The 23,055-nt window shown below is 38.1% G+C and overlaps 1 protein-coding gene across 1 annotated transcript; it reads right to left on the bottom strand.

Annotated features, from left to right (window-relative positions):
* Positions 1-4,357: 4,357 nt before the first annotated feature.
* LOC146453838 (coadhesin-like) lies at positions 4,358-21,112 on the bottom strand. The gene is made up of 12 exons (XM_085096168.1): positions 21,023-21,112; positions 18,758-18,820; positions 16,438-16,452; positions 15,550-15,965; positions 14,422-14,563; positions 13,556-13,735; positions 11,644-11,826; positions 10,013-10,446; positions 8,333-8,498; positions 7,288-7,464; positions 6,115-6,557; positions 4,358-4,545 (listed from the first exon to the last, which is right to left on the bottom strand). Exons 2-12 carry the CDS (start codon positions 18,810-18,812, stop codon positions 4,378-4,380), a joined length of 2,379 nt encoding a protein of 792 aa, XP_084952294.1. The 5' UTR covers positions 18,813-18,820; positions 21,023-21,112; the 3' UTR covers positions 4,358-4,377.
* Positions 21,113-23,055: the final 1,943 nt, after the last annotated feature.

Raw genomic sequence — 23,055 nt, 5'->3', positions numbered from 1 at the left:
TAAAATTTTGAATCAAATCTAGCTTAAAACACTACGAGTATTTCCTATAACAGCACCGAGCATTGCGCTCGAATGAATAAACATTCAGTAGGCTTGACAGTCCAGACCAGTATAGGCTCATACTTAATATTATACAAAAAAACTTTCCAACTTACCTCTCGGTTGCTTTGGACAGAAGATTATTTTTGTAACTTGGATCTTTCAGCCAAGAATGTCAGCTTCCTTTCTGTTTTGGAAACTTTGAAGCTCTAAAATCACCGAGAAATGCGTTCAAGGAAAAATTTTCTCGGAGGACGATTTCTGGAACGAGCGCCTGTACCAGCTCAATGGAGCGAATGAAGCTCTGGTACGGTGGGGAAGGAAATTAATGCTATACATGCTTTGTTGTTCATTTGTGAAAGGAAATCAGTCAACCGAAAAGTAAATAAATTAAGAGTACGTTAACTTCACTGGTATTTCGAGTTTTTCGTTGTTAATCTTTTCCTTTGAGTGTCTTGAATTAAACAGGGGCAATTTCAGTTGAACGCTCTTTCAAGATATTTTATGAAAAGAAAAGTGAAAATAAAAAAAAGTGATTTGAGTTTTGGCGGGATGAGTTTGCGCCAGGTCAAATAAAATTACAATGTGAAAAAACTGCCAAAGACACAAGTTACATTAAGTTCTTTTGAATGTGTGATATACATACACCATGTAAAATAATTATAAACCGTGACTGAAATCATTTTAAAGTCTGGCGGGAGTTTGCCCTGCGTCCGAAACTTTCGAACTTTTCGCAGCAGACATTGTTTATTTGAACAAACAGCCAGAAAATGGATAATAGATGATTTGTAAACAAAAAAAAAAAAAATCCAGTGTAAACGTTTTAAGAATGTTAAACGATGATGTCTGAGATCCCAGTTAGGAAGGTTGAAAGGAAAAGAAAAGAAAGAACTTAAGAATGTTTATCTGTTGGCTTGCATGAACTTCTTTTATTATCAGCAATAAAAAGAACAGAGGCGGTAATTACTAAGGTCCTTTGTTTTCAAATAGATATACCCGAATACAATAAGTTCTTTATCTTTTATTAAAAGGTCTAAAAGCCGTTTGTTCTAAGATGCGTTACGCATGGAATAACTCAAGGATAACCGCGCGCGCGCTTATTTTCAGGCTTGCAAAAAATTACATCGTAGTTGCTAACATTTCTTTTTTTCTCGGCACATATCCTCGAAAAGTCTTTAAGCTGTCAGTCAAGTAACGACTGACATATATCAAAATGAAGAACAGTGGGAGGAATTCAAAAGAATAATATGCAAAAGTTTGTACCTCTTTCTAGTGTCCAGGCAGATTTTTTCTCGGTCAGCATAATTAATATTTGGCGCGCATCCAGTTGCTTCTGCCTAATAACATATCAGTGAGAACCGAGGGCTTAGCAACTTAACTAAGGAGCTCGGTCGAACTGATTTTAGTGGGTCACCCGGTCAGCTGGGCTGGTTCAGAGATATCAACACGGCTTTTAACACATCGCGAATTTTAAAACTGCCATTATTTGTAAAATTCTTATAGATTAGCCGGGATTTTAGTCTTCGATACCAGGGTTAGCGTTTTCCATGTGGTGTCATTCACAGGACTAGTCTGTCGGCTACCCGGGCTGAGAACTGCTTCAAAGGAAAATTTCCACTTCAAAACAGTTTCCCTTTTTGTATTTAGCGAAAGGCAGGTTATAGCAGACAATAAAAGTACATTTATCTGAAAATAGTTGCATCAAAGCACGGCTGAACAAAGAAAGGTGAACTGACTTAATATATGTGGAATGCGGTCAGAAGATTTGTTTTAACCTCGCGAGAGAACTGAAGAGCGTGTATTACGGAGCACGCACAGATACGGCTGTGTCAGGGACGAGCTTTGAACCACCACAACTGTTCCGGACTCTGTCTTGTCCTTGTTATTTTTTGTAGTTCGTTGAGTTCCAGGTTTTCAGATCAATATCTCGAACTTGTGATTTGTCAATAAAATAATCTTTTACTTCTTCTTCGCTGCTAGCGGCGGGCGGAGTAAAACCCCTCCAACTTTTTCTGGTCTCTGCCGTCTTCTTTGCAGCCGCCAAACACACCCCCACAGCCCGTAGCGCTGACAAACAGCAATGTTTGGACCAGCATTCCCTTTTCGTTTTACCCAATAATTATTATTTCAGTCTCCTTGTTACAAGTTGCCGCTCAACATTATCGGTGTAAACAGAGCCACCTCGGCTCATGTAGTTCAGGTGGAGTTCAGTCGGCTGATTGCATACAGCCGACCTAAAAAGAGAGGGAGGGATGTGATCGGCCAAACTAGACAAAAAAGGTCAGTTATATGTTGTTTTTGTTCACGTTGGACTGGAATCTTCAGTTGAAGTCAAGGTGAATCATTTCTACCCGTAAGCGGGTGTTTAAGTGATTGTTTATGATGCAGGCAAAGAAAAAACAGATGAACTCAAGTAGGACAATCAAACCAATCAAAAACCAACTTAATATAAATAACAACAACAACAACAGGAACTCTTTGGATCCAGTCAATAAGTTCCCCTTTGCATATTTTCACTAGACTATTTAAACTGTTGATACACACACACGCTAATTATAAATAACAACGACAGCTTTTAGTCCACACCTGAATATATTTTATTAAAACGATTAATAAACCCTTTTTCCGTACTTCAGTGAATAATTGACGCCTATAGGCTTAGCAGGCAGGGCCAGTCTACATAAAGCAGTTTTAGATAAGACTGGATTTTTCTGCAGTCGTTCCGTGCCTTCAGCAAACCATCTTCAGCCAAGTGATCCAGTGAAGCCGGCACAAGAGAAAACCCTCCAAATCGCAGAGAGTGGTTGCAGAAAATTCCCATTTATCTTAAGATGCTTTGTGCAACCCGAGCATGGACACGCCTGATACTCTGGCTCGTATCTTAGTTGTAACTTTTTTCCTCTGTTCGGTTATATATACCAGTCTTAAATATCGTTGTATAAATAATTTCTTTTTCTCGCTATTTTATCTTGATCTTTCATCTTGTAGGATGTCCCACACCTCAGTATATTTGTTCCCCAGTACCTGCAAATATAAAATATAAAATTGTCACTTAATTTTGATACGATCAACAACTATTTTGCTATCTCTAGATGTAAAACAAGCAATCAGCTTTGCCAAATACGTGTATACAATGGAGAGATTCAGCATCGAGAATTCACCTGATGTTTGTGGTGTTAAACGAAAGATCTCCTCGTAAGCTTCACGTTAACTCAATAATGAGGGGAAAAAGCTTCCCCACACGGTGGGGGTAATTCCCGTTTTTGAACGAAAACGCATTAACGTAAATCGGGACGAAACCATGACTACAGGGGAAGTATCAGGGAAATTTGACGTTACGTGAAAACTCTAAAAGATTTTTTTTTGTCAACAGAAACCTTCTGAGGTATTCTTTAATTATTTGTTGTAAATTAACACCCCAGTGTACTAAGACTATCGACGAGTGTGTCTGGCTACAGATGGACTAGGTTAAAATGGACTGCAACTTGAAAAAACTTAGGGCGCGTTTTTTTATTCACAATTCTGGAATGAGAATGGACAGAATGTAAAATGCGCGCGTTTTTCTATTCCGCATTCCTATTCCGGAATGAACAGAATGCCATTCCATCCATTCTGCTCCAAGGGGCAGAATGAACAGAATGTTGCGAATGAAATCCAAGATGGCGGACGGCGAGATGAGCGCTGCGGATTCAAATACGTCTCTACAAGGGAAAAAATTATCAGGTTACACTTTTGGACAAAATGAAATTTTGCTTCTAATTTCATTGTACCAAAAGTACAAGGAAAATTGCTGCGATAACGGCTGCAATGGCAGCCTCTTCGTCGGCTGCCATATTTGTTACGCGATGTTTACTCGGCCAGGACTAACGGGCGTTTTTTTATGCAGACAATCCGAATTATTCCTAGCATTCCGTACCAACCATTCTTATTCCAGAATTGTGGATAAAAAAAACGCGCCATTAGGCTAACTGTTTTCAAGTTCTACCGTTTTCTTTCGCGAAATACACTAGAGCAGGTCATGAAGTTGTTCCTATTAAGAATTCAGTTAATTTCTTTTTCTTGATATTCTAGAATTATTTTGTAACTATTTTTAAGGCGTTCTCACACCTTTTTCACGATAAAAGGTCAAAATTCCCGTGATACTTCCCCTCTACTCGTGAGAATGATAACCAGGATTGAAATGAACGCGTGGCGGGATTGTTGTAATTCAGTATATATATGTACATGTGACTATGTGAAGAAAAGAACTAATTCTGCGACATGAACTCCTTTTGCCAATTTCACCACAACCAAAAATACTTACCCTGAACTGAAAATGTTCTCTGTTGATGAGAATTTTTAGCCTGGTATGTCGCACGTTAAGGCGGCAATCTTTTCCACTTTGGATTCCAAATCCTGAAAACTGCTGAATAGCTTCATTTTGGGCCCCGCAATTTGGTACAGTACCCGCTCCTCCCGTTCGTTGGGTCCAACGCTGATGGTTATCATGTTGACATTTTTCTCATCCTGATGAAACACGATTAAAAAAGCAAAATATAGTAAAATTATAGGGTAAGCTATTGAAGGGTCCAGATCAAGAGGGCAACGCAAAAGCGCTGGAGGGACATACTCTCCAGGGACTAAGCAACTATCTCAGTGTCTCTCGATGATGCTGCATCTCAAGAAAGCCAGGAATGGTCACTGAATGGTCGAGGATTGCATGTGGACCCTCTATGTGATTTATCCATACAAACATAGGAGTGAGTGAGTTAGTCAGGGATATTTAAGAAGGAAGATGTGGTTCATTGGCTTGACACGAATAATGTCGCACGTTTTCAAGGCATGGTCCTATTTTCCTCGGGCACTCATATACTCAGTCGCTCATCATTTGTTTAGTCACTCAGTAACAAATATATTTAGTCATTGAGTCACCCATTTATCAGTTGCTTATTCACCTCACACATTTTTACTCCGTTATTCATTTACAGAGTCACGCAGTCACTCATTATTTTGGTCACTCATTTATTCACTTAAAAATTAGCGACCTTCGATCAGGGACGACGGCGATGCCACCGAGAAACGTAACCCAAAAAATATATTCGTGTTTTCTGAATTACGTAAATTGTGATAGTTACAACTGATTTAAATTACGTAATGCCGCCGAATTATCCAGAAGCTGAGTTCGTTGGGGCAGCTTTCACGTTCAGAAACAGGGAAGGAAAATTCATCCTAGGGTGTTCACATCCTCCACTGAAACCTTGAATTTGGTCATTTCACGTTGTTCTTTTGCAGTTGACGGCAAAAAATGTACCACAGTGTTTGATATCAGTAACTACGCAAGTGCAGAGCCAGTGTTGTTTTTCGAAAGTTCATTACACACACTTTTATCATTATTTTTAACAAATATATAAAGACAATTTACACAACCCGCGTATAGCATTAGCTAATCTTGGCGGGTATTAGTAATAGACAAAAATTACAATATTGCTGCAACATCGGTACTACAACGTAAGACTGTGATATGCCGCAGTTGTAAACGAAACAAAAGGCTATTAGGTACAATAATTAGTAATAAACAAAAATTAAGTATTAAAGCTAAAAGACAACAATATTGCTACAATATCACTATAATATAAGACTAAGACATGCAATTTTAACCGAAACACGTGGCGAAACACATAGCAATAATGTATTGTACAATAATTATTTACATCAAATTTCAATATTAAAGAATGGGCGTCAACGTAATAGTTCCAAGTACGGTTAAAAGATAATTTATGAAGTTTTCTTTTAAAAGCTCTTTTTGTTAGCCTACGCCAGTCGGGGTGTAGACAGTTCCACAATCTCGCACCAAACGCAGAGAAAGATTTATTGAGAAAGTTCATTGGTTTTTGTTGTTGGTGGTGTCGTCGTCCTAGGTCCCTCATTATGCATTTATTTTGTTATTGACGGAAAAGATTATTCATCAGGGTAGGCAAACAGCAGCCTCTTTTGTACTTCATACTTAAATTCCTTAAATTCAGCTGTTTGACTTGGTAATATTATACCCCACCCCCCCTCCCATCGCCACCCCAAAAATGAGAAAGGCTATCTTACCTTCAAAGAAGATACCGTCTCAGTTATGTCATAATCCTGTCCGTTTTGGATTATTCCGTCAGTCACGAAAACGGCCACGTTCTCGGAGTCTGGTCTGTCTCCTCTTTTAGCGGTGAATACGTGGTCATGAACGTATTCAAGTGCTATGTCAAGGCGCTTTCCACTGAAACTGGCTCTTGGTGTTAGGTCAGGTGTTAGGTAACGCAGAATTGCTGCGACGGCACCACTGCTTTGAAAGAACAGTTGATCAAAGGAGATGATGCTGCGGGCTATTCGATTGTATAGCACTATGTGGACGTGTGTTCCATCCAGCGAGATGTCGAACAAGTGCAGTAAATTGCCAATAAACGTTCTTGCATTATAGAAATGCTCCAATCCAAGTTCCTGTGAGACTTCAAGGACAATCGCCAAGTCTAGCTTCAAATCTTTGCACTTTGGAGGAACTACGACAAATGTAAAATAAATTGAAATAAAAATGACAATGGAATGGAATATAATGTGTAAATGCTTTGCTGATAGCGGATCGAAGTGCACTTAGCTGCCTAAGCTTAAGTTAACAGCAAGAGAGGATTAGCTCTCTAGTTCACAGAGACTTCACTTATAACCTGAAACAACATCGAATGACGGCTAGAGAGATGATGAATTTGCTCCAAATGGAAACTCAATTTCAAATTTTGTTGACAGCAAACAAAAGATCACTACTGCTTGGCAGCTTAAAGCTGACAATTACCCCACCCTGCATTCTTGGTTTCACAATGGCCTCGTAGAAATGTAGTAACAGTTTGTGTGTTTTACATCGATGTAATGCGCTTGTGAACCGTAATTACATGGAACGCGCGTGCGCAATATAAATTTATTATTGTTGATCATTATTATTGATCAAGGCAGGTTCCGCGAACCTAAACTGAAATTGCTTAAATGCCATTTTTGGGCAAATAAATAAGAAACTTCTTGTTCAACTACTAAGTTTTGTAAAGAGCAAACTGGTTAGCTCTGCTACCAGTTAAAAACTTAAAAAAAAAATGTTTATTTGCCCTACAGTAGTCCTCAATTTAAGCGATCCCGTGCTAGACTTCGAAATAAAGTTGAGTGATTTTAACATGCGTTAAACGATCTCGAAAGAAACAACATACAAGCTTCTTTCGCCATCGAAAGCTGCATGAGGTTTCTTACCATGAGGGCAGTAGATGTCACCGCAAGCCCGAACTTCTGAGTACTCTCCTTTGCAGTCGTCTCCACCCTTTCTGGGTGGAGGAGCCGTGCAACTTCTGCTACGTATCTGAGTACCTGCTCCACAAGAAGCACTACATAGACTCCATAGGGACCACTGGGTATAATCTCCATCAACAGCTAGGAAAGAAGGATGGTGACTCATTCATTGACCGGAAGTGAAGTGACCTAGAAGGAGAGGGGGGTTGGGTGCTGAAGTGCCCCCCCCCCCCCCCCCCCCCCTACTGTCGGAGAGATTCGAAGACCCTTTTGGGGTTTGAAATTAACATTGTGGAATTTTTGGGGTTAGAAATTTTATAGTGAACGTTTTTGGGAGGAACGATGTTTGCATAGCCATACAGAGCTTTAAGCGAAGGTTAATGGAACTTTTTGATTTACATTCTGGACTTCCGGGACTTTTGCTTGGGTCTGGTTTGAGCAAGGTGGGACTTGCTTTTGTGTCTGACAACTTGGCCTTATTCGCAACTCTCCGTCTCCTTTAACAAACCTTAGTGCCCTCTTCCCCTGGTGGGCGTGAATTCCAAATGTAGAAATATTAGCCCAGTGCCATTGAATTATTTCTTCTCTTTGACAATTTAATCCTCTGAGATCGCGCGGAATAACGCCTGATACTAATCAAAACTCGGCCAAAATCAAGGGATATTCCGCCAGATTGTGCAGGATAATTGTTTTATTATTGGCCGAATGCATCTAGAATAAAAGCTCTTATATCAGACGTGGCACCCTTAACCCGTTTTCACTGGTCAATAAATTACGAACTTTTATTAGTCTTCTTAATCATAGTAGGAACATATTTGTTCTACTAGCTCTTGTTTTTCTTGACAATTAGATCTCAACTCCTGAGGAAATTAAAGCTATCTGATAAGATACTGATCAAGTTACGAAAACAAAGGTTTGGTGAAAATTCTTAATACTTTAAAATTACAAACGGTCACACTGCAGTTTATGGGTTTTTTTTTGCGCTATGACACCATGAAATTAAACTTACCACAAACCATTTTTTTTATTTGCTTGGCATAGCTTGCGTATCCAGAAGAGCTGTCTCGTTGCATGACCAGGACATTGTCACCTCCTATTTCTTCCAGGACCTGTCTATTTATTGGTCTTGCCTTTCTCCCGTAACCCACAGCAACTATATGAACTTTCTTTTCATCCTGTAAGTAATAAACAGAGAAAAAGAAAACATCTATAAAATAAATGTTTAATAAAGTAAAAATAAAATAAATGTTTAATAAAATAAAATAAAATAAAATAAATGTTTAAAAAATAAAATAAAATAAAATAAAATGAAATAAAATAATTAAATAGTGGGAATTTCAGTGGCTTCCAGGTTGAATTGGAATTCAGGAATGTTGGTTTTTGGTAGGAAGTAAAAACTGGTTTTAATTACCTGTTGAAATACCCTCGGAACAGGTACGAAAACCAACAACAAACTCAACCCACATATAGCGTCAACACCTGGAATCGAACCTGAGCCACAATGGTGGGAGGCGCGTACTCTCAGGACGCACCATCTATGCTCCCCTACATAAAATACCTCCCCCTTCCAAAAACGACGAGAAACAGGAAGAAAACAAACTCTTACTGATCACCTCGGCAAGGTAAAATATGTCTCAGTTTGTGCCTAAAGAGCGACTTAAAAGAAGTTCAATGGAAAGTACAGTATATTGCCATTAAAGTGCTTCAGTTTAGTTGAATGCTGGTAAGGCCACAATGTTTTTTCTTTCCAAGCTGTTCCAAACCATGATTAATTTTGACCTTCCAAAATGTTAGTGTAAACAATCGCAGTTCATATTTTTCAAAGTTTATTTTTTCCCTCTTTGAAAGAAGATGTTGAAAATCATTAACGCGAGATACGCAAAATGGGATTCCTTCATGGTTATCTTCTCTTACATCTCCGTTTCGATTTTGTTGTGTTCTTTTGGAAACTATAATTTAGCGCTGTCTTTCCATTTTCATGAGGCCTTGTCACCCAGACATTCCTAAACCCAGACCCCCGCAGCATTATTGACAAAAATCATCGTAGGCACTGGGAACAAGGGTTAAGGGGACGATATCAAATAAAGTTTTGAAAAATTTCAAGGGGGGCAAAGAACTAGAACTAATTTTCACTTATTGGTAAGAAAGAAAGGAGGAACTACAATAAGTCGGTTTAATTTTGCATGTTGTTACATATCAAGAAATGGTCCATCCTACCGGATCAGATTCCTCATTACACCTGTGCTGAAGAGCCTTTTGTTGCTTCTTGCTCTCAGGGAATTTTGTCGAGAATTGACGAAGATGAGGTAGTGATTATTGGAAAATGACGACGTATTAAGTTAGCTGCATTAGGGAAGTGGGGTGTGGAAAGTTGCACGTTAAGTTGTCGTTGGGACTGGAGTACCCAGAGAGTAGATTTGGCGCCAAAAATCTTGGTCGGTGTCTTTGAATTTAGTGCAGCAGCGAAATTTTTTATTGGTAATTTTCACCATGAATGGTGGACCCATTTCGGCTCTCCGAAACCAGTAGTGTATTCAAATCGATCCTAAACTAAACCTGATCATTATTTTTAGGTTTTCATTGGTGCAAATGGTTGTTTTGTCTTTTTGACAAAGTGATTGTGCTTAACAATCTGCAGTCATCTTAAGAAGCAGGACTTTGAAAATACAAAAGTTAATTAATACTTTACCCTCAAAGGAGGAATCGTCTCGTTGAAAGGAAGCACTTCGGCAGGTGGATAGGGCCTCCCATCCGTAAACACAAGCAGAACGTTTTGTTTATTCTTTCTATCTCCCGCCCGTTTGGTGAACAACTCTTTTCTGACAGAGAGGAGCCCGTGATCGATTCTAGTTTTAAAAGTAGTTTTTCCCACCATGTTGCTGATCTTGGCTTTCAACATCGGAAGCGCTTGAAAGTTGCTCTTGGCAAAGTTGAACTCGAAATGGCTGTTACTGGAAAATGTTATCAAACCAACATGCGTCTTGCGTTTTGACACGCCAATCATGCCAAGAAAAGACGGAAGAAGAGTCTTCAATAAGGCCTGTAAACTTGTTTGAGAGACACTCCATGACTGGTCGAGGAGGATCGCAAGATCGAGTCCCTGCTTGCAAGGCGATTTTCGCGCTATAATATAAGTAGTTAAAAAGAGATTCAAAACCATCCATTCATAACAAAAAAAGTGGCATACACTCTTGAGCTTGAGATTAACCAAATTTCATACTAAGAACTGCACCCCAGACTGAAAGTCAGTGAGAACGTAAGTTTGACCGTTCGTTTTTTAATTGTGTACAGTCGAACCTGTATATAACGGCCCTGTATTGAGCGGCCACCCTCTATTAAGCGGCCAGTTTTTAAAGTCCCGATTTTTCGCGCATACAAACGCTGTATTTGGTACCTGTATTAGGCGGCCACCTCTATTAAGCGGCTGCGGCCACCCTGTAGCAGTCCCATGTTTGTCTTTCTTTGTTATTTTTACCTGTATTAAGCAACCACCCTTGAATGGAAACTAAGCCATATGCACAGTACCATGGATAACAGGAATTGTCGCTGGGAGTGCCGACAGTCAACGACTTGCTCTACAAACAAAAGTTTCAAATTCCGAGGTGCCAAATGCACGTGTCCCACTTGTTTAAGTCGCTGTAATTCTTACCCTATTCCTATTTTAACTCGAAGAATTTTGTTATATATTGTGTTACTTTTAATTAGCAACATTACCGTTATAACTCAACTATGAAATGACGGAATGTGATGTTTTGTTGTGAACTGCGAGTCACGCAAGTAAGTGAGTTAGAAATACAGTACTGTACACTGTACAAGAGTAAAGGACAATTTATTGCACAGTGCTTTTACACAATATTACGTATATTACGTATATTATACCATTAAGTCACAAGTTGGCACTGAGCTTTGTTTAAAGTATTGATCTCTTGAAAGAGTGTTGATTGTCCTATTGTTTCCTTGCATGAAATGTTTTTGTATGATACACCATTAAAATTGACATTAGACAACGCCCAGTGAGTATTTTTAGTGATCCTGTATTAAGCGGCCAGTTCCTCAAGTCCCGAGGGTGGCCGTTATATACAGGTTGGACTGTAGTTTGAAAATGGTAGACCAAAACCAGAGTAAACGCGAAATTACCAGCGACACTCAACTGAAAACCGCTCTAAACTTAATCTAAAGGTTTGGGATAAGATAGTTGTGCGCCGTCGCTAAACATGTCTCGTGGCTATTCCACTCAAATTAAACATTTTACATTGCTGATATACAGTGCATGTTTATGTACCACACCGAATACCAATCTATTGTTTTAAGTCAGTGTACCTTTTTTGCATTTTTCCAGATTGCAGTCCGTGATATTTATGGCTGTTCCTAAAACATCACAGGATTTTCCATTATCTTGTTGAGGTGGGTTGACGCAGAGTCTGTGACGCATCTTTTTACTTCTCCCGCAGGTGTGGCTACAAACGGACCACTCAGTCCAGTCGCTGTATCCACCGTCAATGTCTGATAACAATATTTAATAAATTATTCCACGACCGCGCTTTAGATATGAGATGATAGATAGCCAATGAGACGCCTAGCGGTTAGTCGGCTATAATCATCTCATATCCAACAAGCGTGAGTGGAATAATTGTTTTATTAAAAACGACCAAGAAATATTGCTAGGTCTGGCTATTTCGCTATGCAAGAACAACCAAAACACAATTTAATGATAAGTATTTCTTGAGCATGGTATAATGGCTCACATACGCTACAATGATCCAGTTTTTAATGATAACCATAACAATGATAACGATGATCACTCAAAACATGCGATCAATAATAAAAATTCCAAACTGGCGGTCAAGAAGGAATGAAGAAAAACAGTTTGTATAGTCCATCAAATATTTTTACTGTGGATTCATTATCCCTGAAAAGCCTTTCATGTGGATGGTTAACGTTGTAAAAAATCTTTCACTTGAAGCATTGCTCACACTGAAGCTTTAGCATATATTCTCCAAGGATGATGTCCTTCAGTTTTCAAATTTGAGTCGTTTCAATGCGATGAAAAACATTCTATCAAAATACGAACGCTTTTTAAAAGGTTTTTAAGAATTCAGTTTTGAGTAGATTCAACATTTAAAGGTTTTGTTGACAACCCATTATCGGACGCTGGTTCTTGTGTCGGATACATAGTTCCAAGCCTGTTTACTTTATATTTTGAGTGTCCGAATTCGCCCAGCAAGCTTACGGACTTTAGCCTTAAAACTGAACCAACTCAGTGAGGACGGTGCGTCCTAATACAGAAGTATTTTGCACAGTTTATGACTACGCGTGGAAAGCATATCTAGTATTGACTACTGGAATCCAGGAAGGAAATTGGGGGGTAGCGGGGAATTTTCTTTTAGAAACAATTACGAAACAATTATTCTAAAGCGAGTCTTTGTTAGATCACGGAGGGTCGTGCGTTCAGTCAATTCCAATCTGGAGCTCGGATTTTTTTCCGAGTTTTCCATGATGCGAAAACTAATTATACTAAAAAGCGGTTAAATACAAAGCAATTTATGGCGTTTTATTTCTAAATTGAAGCTTTTTTTATAATGCATGGTTACCCCCTCCCCCCTAATTTTCTTTTTGGATACCAACAGCACTTGCTAACTTCTGTTTTCTCCGCATAGTTTTAAACTAAGTAAAAGAATCCCTGTATTAGAAGGCACCGCCCATAGGAAACCCGAGTATCTCGAGATGCGTAAAACGTATGTTTGAAATTATTTCTTTAAAGCTGATCTAATGTTCTAACGTGATAACAACCCTCTTAACCAAAGTAGAGCTTAACGTTTAAACAAAGTTGGCTATAATTCCTGCTTAGTCAAGCATACGGATTTTGAAAATCAAGTAAAAAGTCACAAACTGACACATGTTAGAGAAAATACGAATGTTGATGCTGAGGCTAAATTGAAAGGTTCGTTTTGACGCAATACATCAATGACGAGGAAGAGTTTTTGTTCATCCGATTTCCAAACACCGAGGAGAGAGTATAAAAAGCGCGAGTTTTTTTAAACCAACTTTGTGGCTTATTGATAACAGACGAAACACTCTTTCCAGTGTTTGACAAAAATACAAATCAAAAGTTCTCCAAATCTTATGATAATTGAAATCTCATTTTCAAACCTCCTTCACAGTAGTGATTTTCCTTGTTTTCTCTTCAAGAATTATTAATTAATAAGCTTAAGAATAACTCTTTCCAAGTTACCTCCACAAGGTTGAGTGTTGCATGGGCGTGTATCCTCAAAAGGCCCCAAATCATCACAGTTTTTACCATGTTTGGATGGTACTGGGTTTGAACATGTTCTGCTGCGCTGTTGCTGACCCCCTCCACAGGTTTTGGCGCATGCGCCCCATTCATTCCATTCTGCGTAGCCTCCATGGACGACTGAAAAGTTCACAAAAATTTTTACGATTAGAACCCAAATTGTCAAGAAATGAAATTTTCATCAATTGTCCGTAATACTAAGAATTGGCGGACAATAAATTGAATACAGTTGAAATATGCTAGTTATCCAATTTGGATTCCTGTCGTAACTGTTTATGTTCTTCTTAAGGTTAATTCCAATTCGATCTGGAATCTAAGGGCGACAGGTTTGTCAGTCGTAATATACTGTTAAGCGTCACCCTCGTTAAACAAAGTTGAATTTGAATGTAAGATTTCCAACAGTATACTAACGAGAAGGGTGATGGAGGTAAAGAGTATTTATCTGTTTTTCACGTCATATTGTCCCCGCTATTCAGTGCAAAAGTCTTTTAACAATACAAAGTCAAATTATTTTTAAAGGAAAATTAACGAAAGAAACGTTACATGACGTTTCGACGACTTCACGTCATCATTATTATTGCCACTTATCTTAATTCTCTCACAGCATTTGATAATGATGACATGAAGTCGTCGGAAACGTCATGTGACGTTTTTTTCGTTAATTTTCCTTTTAAAATGTTTCTCAAAATAGATCTTGATAAAAAGTCAAGTTGGAAGAAAAAAAAAGGGAATTGCAAGCGTTTCTTTTTAGTGACCATTATAGCTCTCTTTATTTTTATCAGTTATCTTATCAATTGTATACTAACGGCAAGTCGATTCAACAATTTGTGGCAGTTTTTGCAGCGCATCATAAATGTCTTCCACGAAGATGGCATGACCCCGCTTTCCAGCGATTCTGGATGCTTCTCCCTTGTCCCAGGACACAGCCACGATGTTTACTCCGTTGTCCTGAAAAAGATAAAACTTCCTTCAGTCAGGCTTTGCGGCTGTCGGGGTTTTCTTTGTCTTGCAATTTTTTCTTTGCTCGTATCTTTGCCATGTAGTTTGTTACACGATTTAGTCACCGTTTTCACTTTGATGTCGATCTTTAATAACGTCTCGCCCGCTTCCGTCTGGTCTTCCTGCCACCCATTTGTCAGGATATTTTAAAACTTAAGATTTTAAAGAAACATTTAAACAAGAAAATTAACGATAATAAAGCAGCATGACGTTTCGACGACTTCGTGTCGTCATTGTCAAATGAGTAAAACGGAAATAACGGAAAGGCATATTTATAGGTATTGAAAGTGAGAAAACAAATTAGCATGAAAGCTTTTATACTAATTTCATTTGACAATGACGACATGAAGTCGTCGAAACGTCATGCTGCTTTATTATCGTTAATTTTCTTGTTGAAATTAAGATTTTAAGCAAAACTATTGACACTGCTGTAAAGAACACCTTAAAGTTCAGTCAGATGTGGCTCTAAAAAATTCGGAAATTTTTGCAGGCGTTTTGGTACGAAGACGAGCAAAACTCCCCCGTTTCCATGAAAACGTATATAAAATTTTCAGCTTTGTCTTCGCTATTTCAAAAGACAAGACTCTCAAATCTGCAGGACTATTTACTAATTACTAATGAGTTTTTGTCTGTATATCATTTTCTAAAATCATTTTTCAAAAGGACATGTACTTTTTTTTCTGAAACATTACTCAATTATTAGTTAGTTAATTCCGATTTCTGTAGCAGCTTAAATTCTCATCTAAAGCATCCGAACAGATTTTATTTGTATTAGCTTGCAAGAATATGTCATTAAAAGACCGCAGAACGATCTGGGAAAACAGGGAAAACATTTTGCGTGTTTTGCTTAAGGTTCTCTCTTGGTTGCCCCTGATTCATAGATATAACCTCAAAAGGCAGAAGCGGAAAGAAAAGGAACATTTCAGCTCTCTTACTTCTAAGCTTGGTACGATTTCTTCATACAAGTGTGGATTAGGTGTCGTCCCACCAGTGAATACAAACAGCACTCGCTGTTTGTTTTTCGGTGCTGGCTTTCTGAACATGACATCGTGTGCTTTTATTAAGGCTTTCTCGGTCCAAGGATGGCCTCCGGGCTCTATATCTACCAAAGCTGCATCAATGGCGCTTTTTGCCGCGTCGAGGGTTTGGTATTCTTTGTCGTGAAGTCCGAACAAGATACTTGCTTCATTTGAGTACGTTATCACACCCAAATGGGTCTTGTTGGCGTCAATGGCGTAGTAGCTCAAAAACCGCTCAACAAAGAGCTTCACGTTCGTCCACTTCTCTCCCTCACCGTAACTTGAAGATGTGTCGATAAGTAGAGCCATCTCTATTTTATCATGGCAGTCATCTATTAAAGAACAAAACATTGTTAAAAACTAATTGAAATGCGATGCGATAAAGTAAGGCCTGTCATGGTTAATAATTATTCTACGAACGCGCGTTGTAACTGTCCGCGGCATTTGGTTCAACAATTGTGCTGAGCGCATGATGTTGAGGCAAATGTTGAAACCGTTTAAACGGGCCTTAAACTGAGAACAAAATTTCCCTTTGGAAAGTTACAAACTCAGCGAACTAATGGTAAGAAAAAAAATCACTTTGTAGCTGATTTTAGCCAGGGTATTAAAGCAACGACAATGAAACCTAGAAGGTAAATAGTACGTCCATATATGTTTCATACGCCACATCCACAAAATGGCACGAGCACGTCATATGATCATTTGTAAGTCACACCTCTCGATTAATCTTCACTGCACAAGTTAATTTGGAGAGTAAAGGTTAAGGAATAGAAACATTAACTGACTACTTTAACATCAACATACCTTCGATATGAGACCCTGAAACAAAGAAAACGTACTAAATGAGCAGACTGAACATTTAAAATAGAGTGCTTTCGGAAGTATTTAAGTTGAAAATCTCTCAGCGTCGTTCGCCACAACCCGGTAAGTACATATCCCCTAAACTCAACTCTTCTTATAAGTTGAAAGAAACGATTAACCTTTTAATGAATGTTAAAATCCAACAGAGTTGATAAGGTAATCTCGCCGCCGTAAAGAAAATCAAGTGCTGATAGTTCTAGTTTTAGTAGCCCTTAGTCAGAGTTAAGGAATTGTGGATTGTATGTGATTTACATTTTTAAAAATATTTTTTTTTATTTCCTCCACTTAGCACATACTTACACATTATGTTAACATTGAGTTTGTACATTATATATTACTTAAGAGTGGGTGGGAGGGGGGGCATCTAGGTTAACTAACATTGTGCCCTTACTACAATTGTTGTTATTGTAAATGAGAAGAATAGTTAATTTTGATCGGCATATCCATAAGGAGTAAGATACACGAGTATTAATTACACAAAGTTCGTTTGAGAGCAGAACAGATATTTGTACAATTTTTCGGACAATATTTGTGGTTTATATAGTAGGGGTATCGAATAGTCTTTGCGGGCATTTGCGAGCATGCGAGCGGTGTGTTTATTTTTGCGAGCACGAGCAATTGTCAAATTTTCCTTGCGAGCAGCGAGCACTTTAGAAAAATACAGATGGCGAGCAGCGAGCACTTCGGGTACTTCGTAAATTTTCCGCTTACCGGAATCTCTCTTTTATTAACAGGATACGTTGTTTTGCACCAAGTAATAGCTAATAATCTGGCTAACACCTCCAAAACAGAACAATAGGTGCAAAGTTAGGGCGGTTCAACCAGTCCCAGCATCTTACAGCCAATTGTACTAATTGTGCCCTGCTTGATGCCAAATTACGCCAAGTGAATAGATGAAAGATCACATATTTGAACTGCGGAACTGCACCCCTCTCAAGCAGAAAGCCTGCGACGATGATATATGATAAAGAATAAAACAATAAACGAAATGCTTATCACGGAGCTTCGTGCGTTTTCCCGATAATACATACAGCGCCTCCAAAACAGTTACTGGCTGAACTGTTGAAGAAAGACTGAAGCCAGAGGTAAGGATGTTTCAACCTTTTGTTTTAACCATATCATAACTGATTTATCGTTTATATATGAATAAAAGATAAGTGCAAAGCAGGATAACGAAATTTCGAACAATCGATCACATGCTAACGAGAATGCGAGCATGCGAGCAGTTGCAAAAATTTTGCGAGCTTGAGCAAGCGAGCGCCCGTGTAATTTTTGCGAGCAATTCGAGCAAAGGCCAAATTTTGCGAGCTCTTTAAAATTGAATGAGACCATTCGATACCCCTTATAGTGATCATGAGCAGTGGAGCTACAGTGCTATTGGTGAAAACATGGTAAAATGGAAAACTTGGAAACATTACTCGAAATAAAAGCGTTCGTCTATTCCGTGGGGATAAAGAGGACCGATTTGAAGGATGAATTTCTGCTCTAAACTTTTACGGCTTTCTGTACATGTTATCATGATGTGGAGAAATTCCACAGACAGCCATGTGTATGTAAGAATGGCTACACATTTTCAACGAACGAATAAGGTGGATTGACCTTTTAGCTAAGTTTAATCTAAAACCTCATTCGAACTCAAGTTAATTAGGCTTAAACTTCAAACCTTACATATAAACTGGTTTTAAGCTTTATTACACTCATTTTGAAATCACTGGTGATCCTTGCAATCTGATTGGCTCTCAACAGTGCAATTTATTCCCAAATTGCACCATTTTTTGCTCTAAATTGCATCCTTTCTTTAGCCCATCAAAATGGAATGAAGTAACAAAAAATAGAATATTAATATTGACAATAAAACTCCGTGATTTCAAAATAGGTGTAATAAAGTGGTAATTGAACTTTGTGTCGTGCAATTTTGGTCTGAAATCATACTTGTGATTTCAAATCAAACTCGCGCTGCGCGCTCGTTTGATTTTGAAATCACGCGTATGATTTCAGACCAAATTGCACTCCACTCAGTTCAATTACCAATATAAACACTTGAAAATTTTAATTAGCAAAACGACTCAGTGGAAACCGAAATAAATAAAAATGTGAAAATTACCGCGTAAACTGAATCATATTCATATACTTATATGCAAATTCCAAAGAAACCAATATGACTGAGATGAACTAACGCAAACTTTTACGCCTCGCAATTATTTTATGAAGCGTTATTTCTCTATCAGATTGATGTATTATTTGTTCATAATTCAAAGCTTACCAGTGACAGAGAGAAAGCCGAGTGGTGCGAGGAGAAAATAAAATCGAAGCATCATCACGCCTCCTATAAAAGAGCAAATAGCAAAAGATGAGTAAATAATAAAAACTGTAGCGCCGGATTGGCTACAATCATCCAAAAGGGCGAGTGAAACAATTGTTTTATAAAACAACAACAACAACAACAACAACAATTAAGACCAAACAAAAACAAAACAAGAACTTACTGATTTCATCTTGTACCATTTCAACCTCTATTTTCGGGCATGCTATAATTTACAATTAGCTTTAAAACAACACACAGTTTTAAGTTTGAAATACATGTTTCGGATGACCTACATCCACCTTCAAACTTAAAACCATGTATTGTTTCTTAAAGATTATTTCTTGCCTGCTGTTATTCCGTAAATTTACAATTATCCTGCGAAATCGTGCGGAATATATACTTTTAATTATTTACCACTACAAATTCATAATTTTAATTTCAATTTTACTCATATCACCTGATACTTAGCCGACGAGGCCGCAGGCAGAGTTGGCTAAAATCAGAGGATATTCCGCAAGATTTGGCGTCATCTGACTGCAACTACCAGAATCCTACAGTTTGTTGTTTTCTCATGCTAACTGGAACTATTGTTCTTTGCTCTCCACTGGGATTACAAAATTTAAATTTGAAAAGGAAAAATAAATGAATTCTCGGTAGTTGTAGTTGAATGATGCCATCATGAATTTGGCCTGTTGCTTATTATTCAACAACAAAGTATAGTTTTATTGCAGAAAAGCTGGCTAAGAGTTTTTTTTTTTCCATTTTTCTCCCCGAAGCACAAAGTTACGTATATCGTAGGATATCTATAGGTTATGGACAACGATGTTCAGTGCACCATGACCATATTTGGGTAGTGTTACAATGTGTTGAATAATTAAGAATTGGTTCATGCTTAGCGTGCGTATATCGAGTTATGGATGCACGCGGAAAGTTTGGAGAGCACGAGAGAAGCGTAAGAGTTGCTCGAGGCGTAGCCGAGAGCAACTCTAGCCTCTTGAGTGCGAATCAAGAAATCTAGATCTTGCAGATTTCGCTTTGCAAGAACAACCAGAAGACAATGCATTAATCTTGGTCTCTACCGTATGCAGACAGGGTTTCTAGTTTGACATTAATTTTGCTTTCACTCCTACACAGAAAGTTGCCTCTACGATGTTTAGAGAAAAAAAAAAAAACACCGATGCTTTTTGTTTTAAATTGTCATGACTTTTTATGGAGTTAACGTCTTGTTTAGCTTGAAGCAAATATTGTCTGTCATTTTAAAACACAGTCGATGCACTGCTGTAAACAAAGGGAGAAAGTCACTGAGCTTCCATAATTCAAACGCACTATATCAGCGGAGCGAAGCATTTGTAAAAACACAGTCGTTATTTAAATACAATTCAATTCAGTATTACTGTGACAAGTAGCATAGCTCTATAATGACATGCTACAACGATTACTAGAGAACCAAAAAACCAAATAGCCGTGCCAAGAAACACAACCCCTTGTGACAAACACTAGCCCGGCCCGGCATTGCAACAATTACAGAAGGAAGCTCATTGCATGATACAAGCAATGATTAATTTCTGTCCTAATATTGGCAAATCTCAACAAGAAAGGCAGTTGAAACTATCAAGCACTTGCCAAACCCAGCTGAAATGCCCTATGTGGCATAAAAACACCTTCGTTGAACACACGGAATAAGAGGTCATATTCAAAACGAAGAAAATTCAAAAGAGGAAACTCAAAAATCATTAGGCGCAAATGACCTGTCGGATGATGAACATATGATGGTTAAATCCAAACCCGCTACAAATATTTGCGAGCAGCGCAGGCTTTTAAAACCAATTTAACTCTGAAAAAAAAATACTTGTATAAGCTAGATTTAAAAAGGCTAAAAGAAAAGCGCCAGAAAGTGGCGTAGACTTGTCAGTCTTTATTTACACACCAAATTCTAAACCATAGGCAGCCCAAACTGACAAAATCATTATTTTCATGAGAAAACCGGTACTGGCTTTTGCCTCAAAACATTTTCCAAAATAATTATTTGGAATTCACATTGATGGCATATTTTTTCAGTCAATTATTCGATTTTCTTGTGATCAGTGTGATGTTAAAAACAAATTGAGTTTTCCTGGCGGGGGCAGCTTCCCCCTCTGCCCCCGCGCCATGTACGGCCCTTTTCAGTCCCTAAATGCCAGCATTTCTAACTCAGTTCGTGTTAGATTTGGGAAAACTACCTACCTTCTTACCCTTAATTGCAGACAAGTTGGATCGCCTGCGGAAAAGGAGTCTTCCTCGCTGACCTAAACTCTATCTGAAAGACAAGAGAAGCTGGCGTAATAAAAGAAAAACACCTAGAAAGCTCTGCTCAACGCAGTTCACCCTTTCAGTCACTAATGGCTCGTTCAGGACATTCAGATACACATAAATGTAGCTTTAAGTGGGAAATACAACAGAATCGTATTATTTTTGCTACTTTCACCCTGTAACCCTTAGCTTATTAACTTGAAGAATATTTTTGCAGAATACTGTCTCACAAACATTTAGATTTAGGGGCGATTCTTAGACTGTTTCCAAGACAAAGGAGGTGGCTATGGGCGAAGACCTAGTATTTTTTTTAGGGAAATTTAGAAAAATTAAACTTAGCTTAAGAGCGGTTGAAAATTATATTTAGGGTTAATAATTAATAGACTAGCAACTAAAGCTAACTGATGAAGCTTATTCCCTTTGTCGCCTGTAAGCCATGTATATATTATGGTTCAATTTTTGTTTATCTATGTTTTATACTAAAAGACAAAAACTACAAGATATATATTATTTTAATCTTCATATCGCTGTTTGTAAGTACTTTATATCGATTGATACAAATTGTCCTTCTAATGTAACCATGCACATCAATTGTATCTTTTAGTCTAAGAGGGAGGCCGATTTTAATTAAATTTTCCGAAATCCGAATCCCGCAAGGTCATCTTCGTAAAGCAAAGTTGATTAATTTATTTTTTATTTTGAATTCTTTTCGAAGGAAACTGTTGAACGTTCAGTGCCACTTTTGCCTTGTTTTTGTACAGTCTGTTCTAGTCTTTGCCATGCGCATGTTTCCATGGGAGCTACGCCATTCTCAGAAACAATGATAATGCAATTATGGTAAAAAATTTATGAGAAGTATCCAATAGTTTCTTTGTATGCATGACACCTTCCTCTAAAACTGTAAGTTTTGAATAAGTTTAATCTTCGAATTCGAATAAGCGTGACTACAGCAAAGACGCACTGGTCATAATCGACAGTTTCTTTAGTCCACTGAAATAAATCTGTAATTGAATCGCAATTCTTTTATTCAATTTCTTAAGTCTTTTGTCTTGAGGACCGCATAAATTCGCGTCATCAGTGGTTTCAGGGTGAGCTTGCAAGCCCTAAAAGCATCCAATTTAACTAGTACTGAGCTACTGCGTTCGTTATGAAAGGGATACAATAAGCATCTCTGAGTTGTGCCTCGCGAAAAAAAAAAATCACCCTGACGATACTACTTTACCTTTCAGTAGCTTGTTTAAAGTCAACAAGCAAACAAAAAAAAAAAAATTAACCAGGATAACGGCAGTGAATGTCTTCCGTTCCTCCATACATGTCCAATCCAGTCGAGCTGATACGACCCGAAAAGCTATTTCAACCGGTACAGATAGACTATTTGAACTAGTATGGCTCGTTCTCAAAGCCTGACACTACGAAGTACATAGTTTTGGACATCTATAAGCAAACATTTATAAACAAATGTTAATTTAACCCAGAATTTGTTGAGAACAACCTTATAATTACAGGTCGTAAAATGTTTGAATGTTATTCTCGCTAACTTGACCATGAAAGGCGCGGGTTACGTTGTAACTTAATTCCGGTTAAACGAACCTTGTGGATATTTAAATTGAAAATCCATTACTCGTTTACTTCCCCAATACAAAACAAACAGTTATAAAGTTAACTTAGTCTAGAATTTGAGGAGCTCAGCCTTATAATTGCAAGTCGTAAAATTAATAAGTGCTTCTCGTTAACTTGAAATGTGGGCTACGTTTTAAGTAAATTCCGGTAAAACGGCATCCATTGACTTTTGTAAATGCAAAATCCATTACCTGTTTAATTTTCACGTGGTGGTCCTTTGGGGATTCTATTCCAGGGCTGTGTGTTAGATACCTCTACTGAAGTCTGGTCGAAAACCTCAGAGCACTGATAAAATATACGATTTCGAACTACCATGGCAGCAAAATTTGCATGTATAATCAATATGT

Source organism: Pavona decussata, unplaced genomic scaffold, assembly GCF_977016875.1.
Source record: "Pavona decussata unplaced genomic scaffold, jaPavDecu1.1 SCAFFOLD_322, whole genome shotgun sequence".
In the NCBI taxonomy this organism is placed as follows: Eukaryota; Metazoa; Cnidaria; class Anthozoa; order Scleractinia; family Agariciidae; genus Pavona; species Pavona decussata.
Note: the sequence above shows the minus strand (reverse complement) of the source record. Positions and strands in the feature narration are given on the sequence as shown.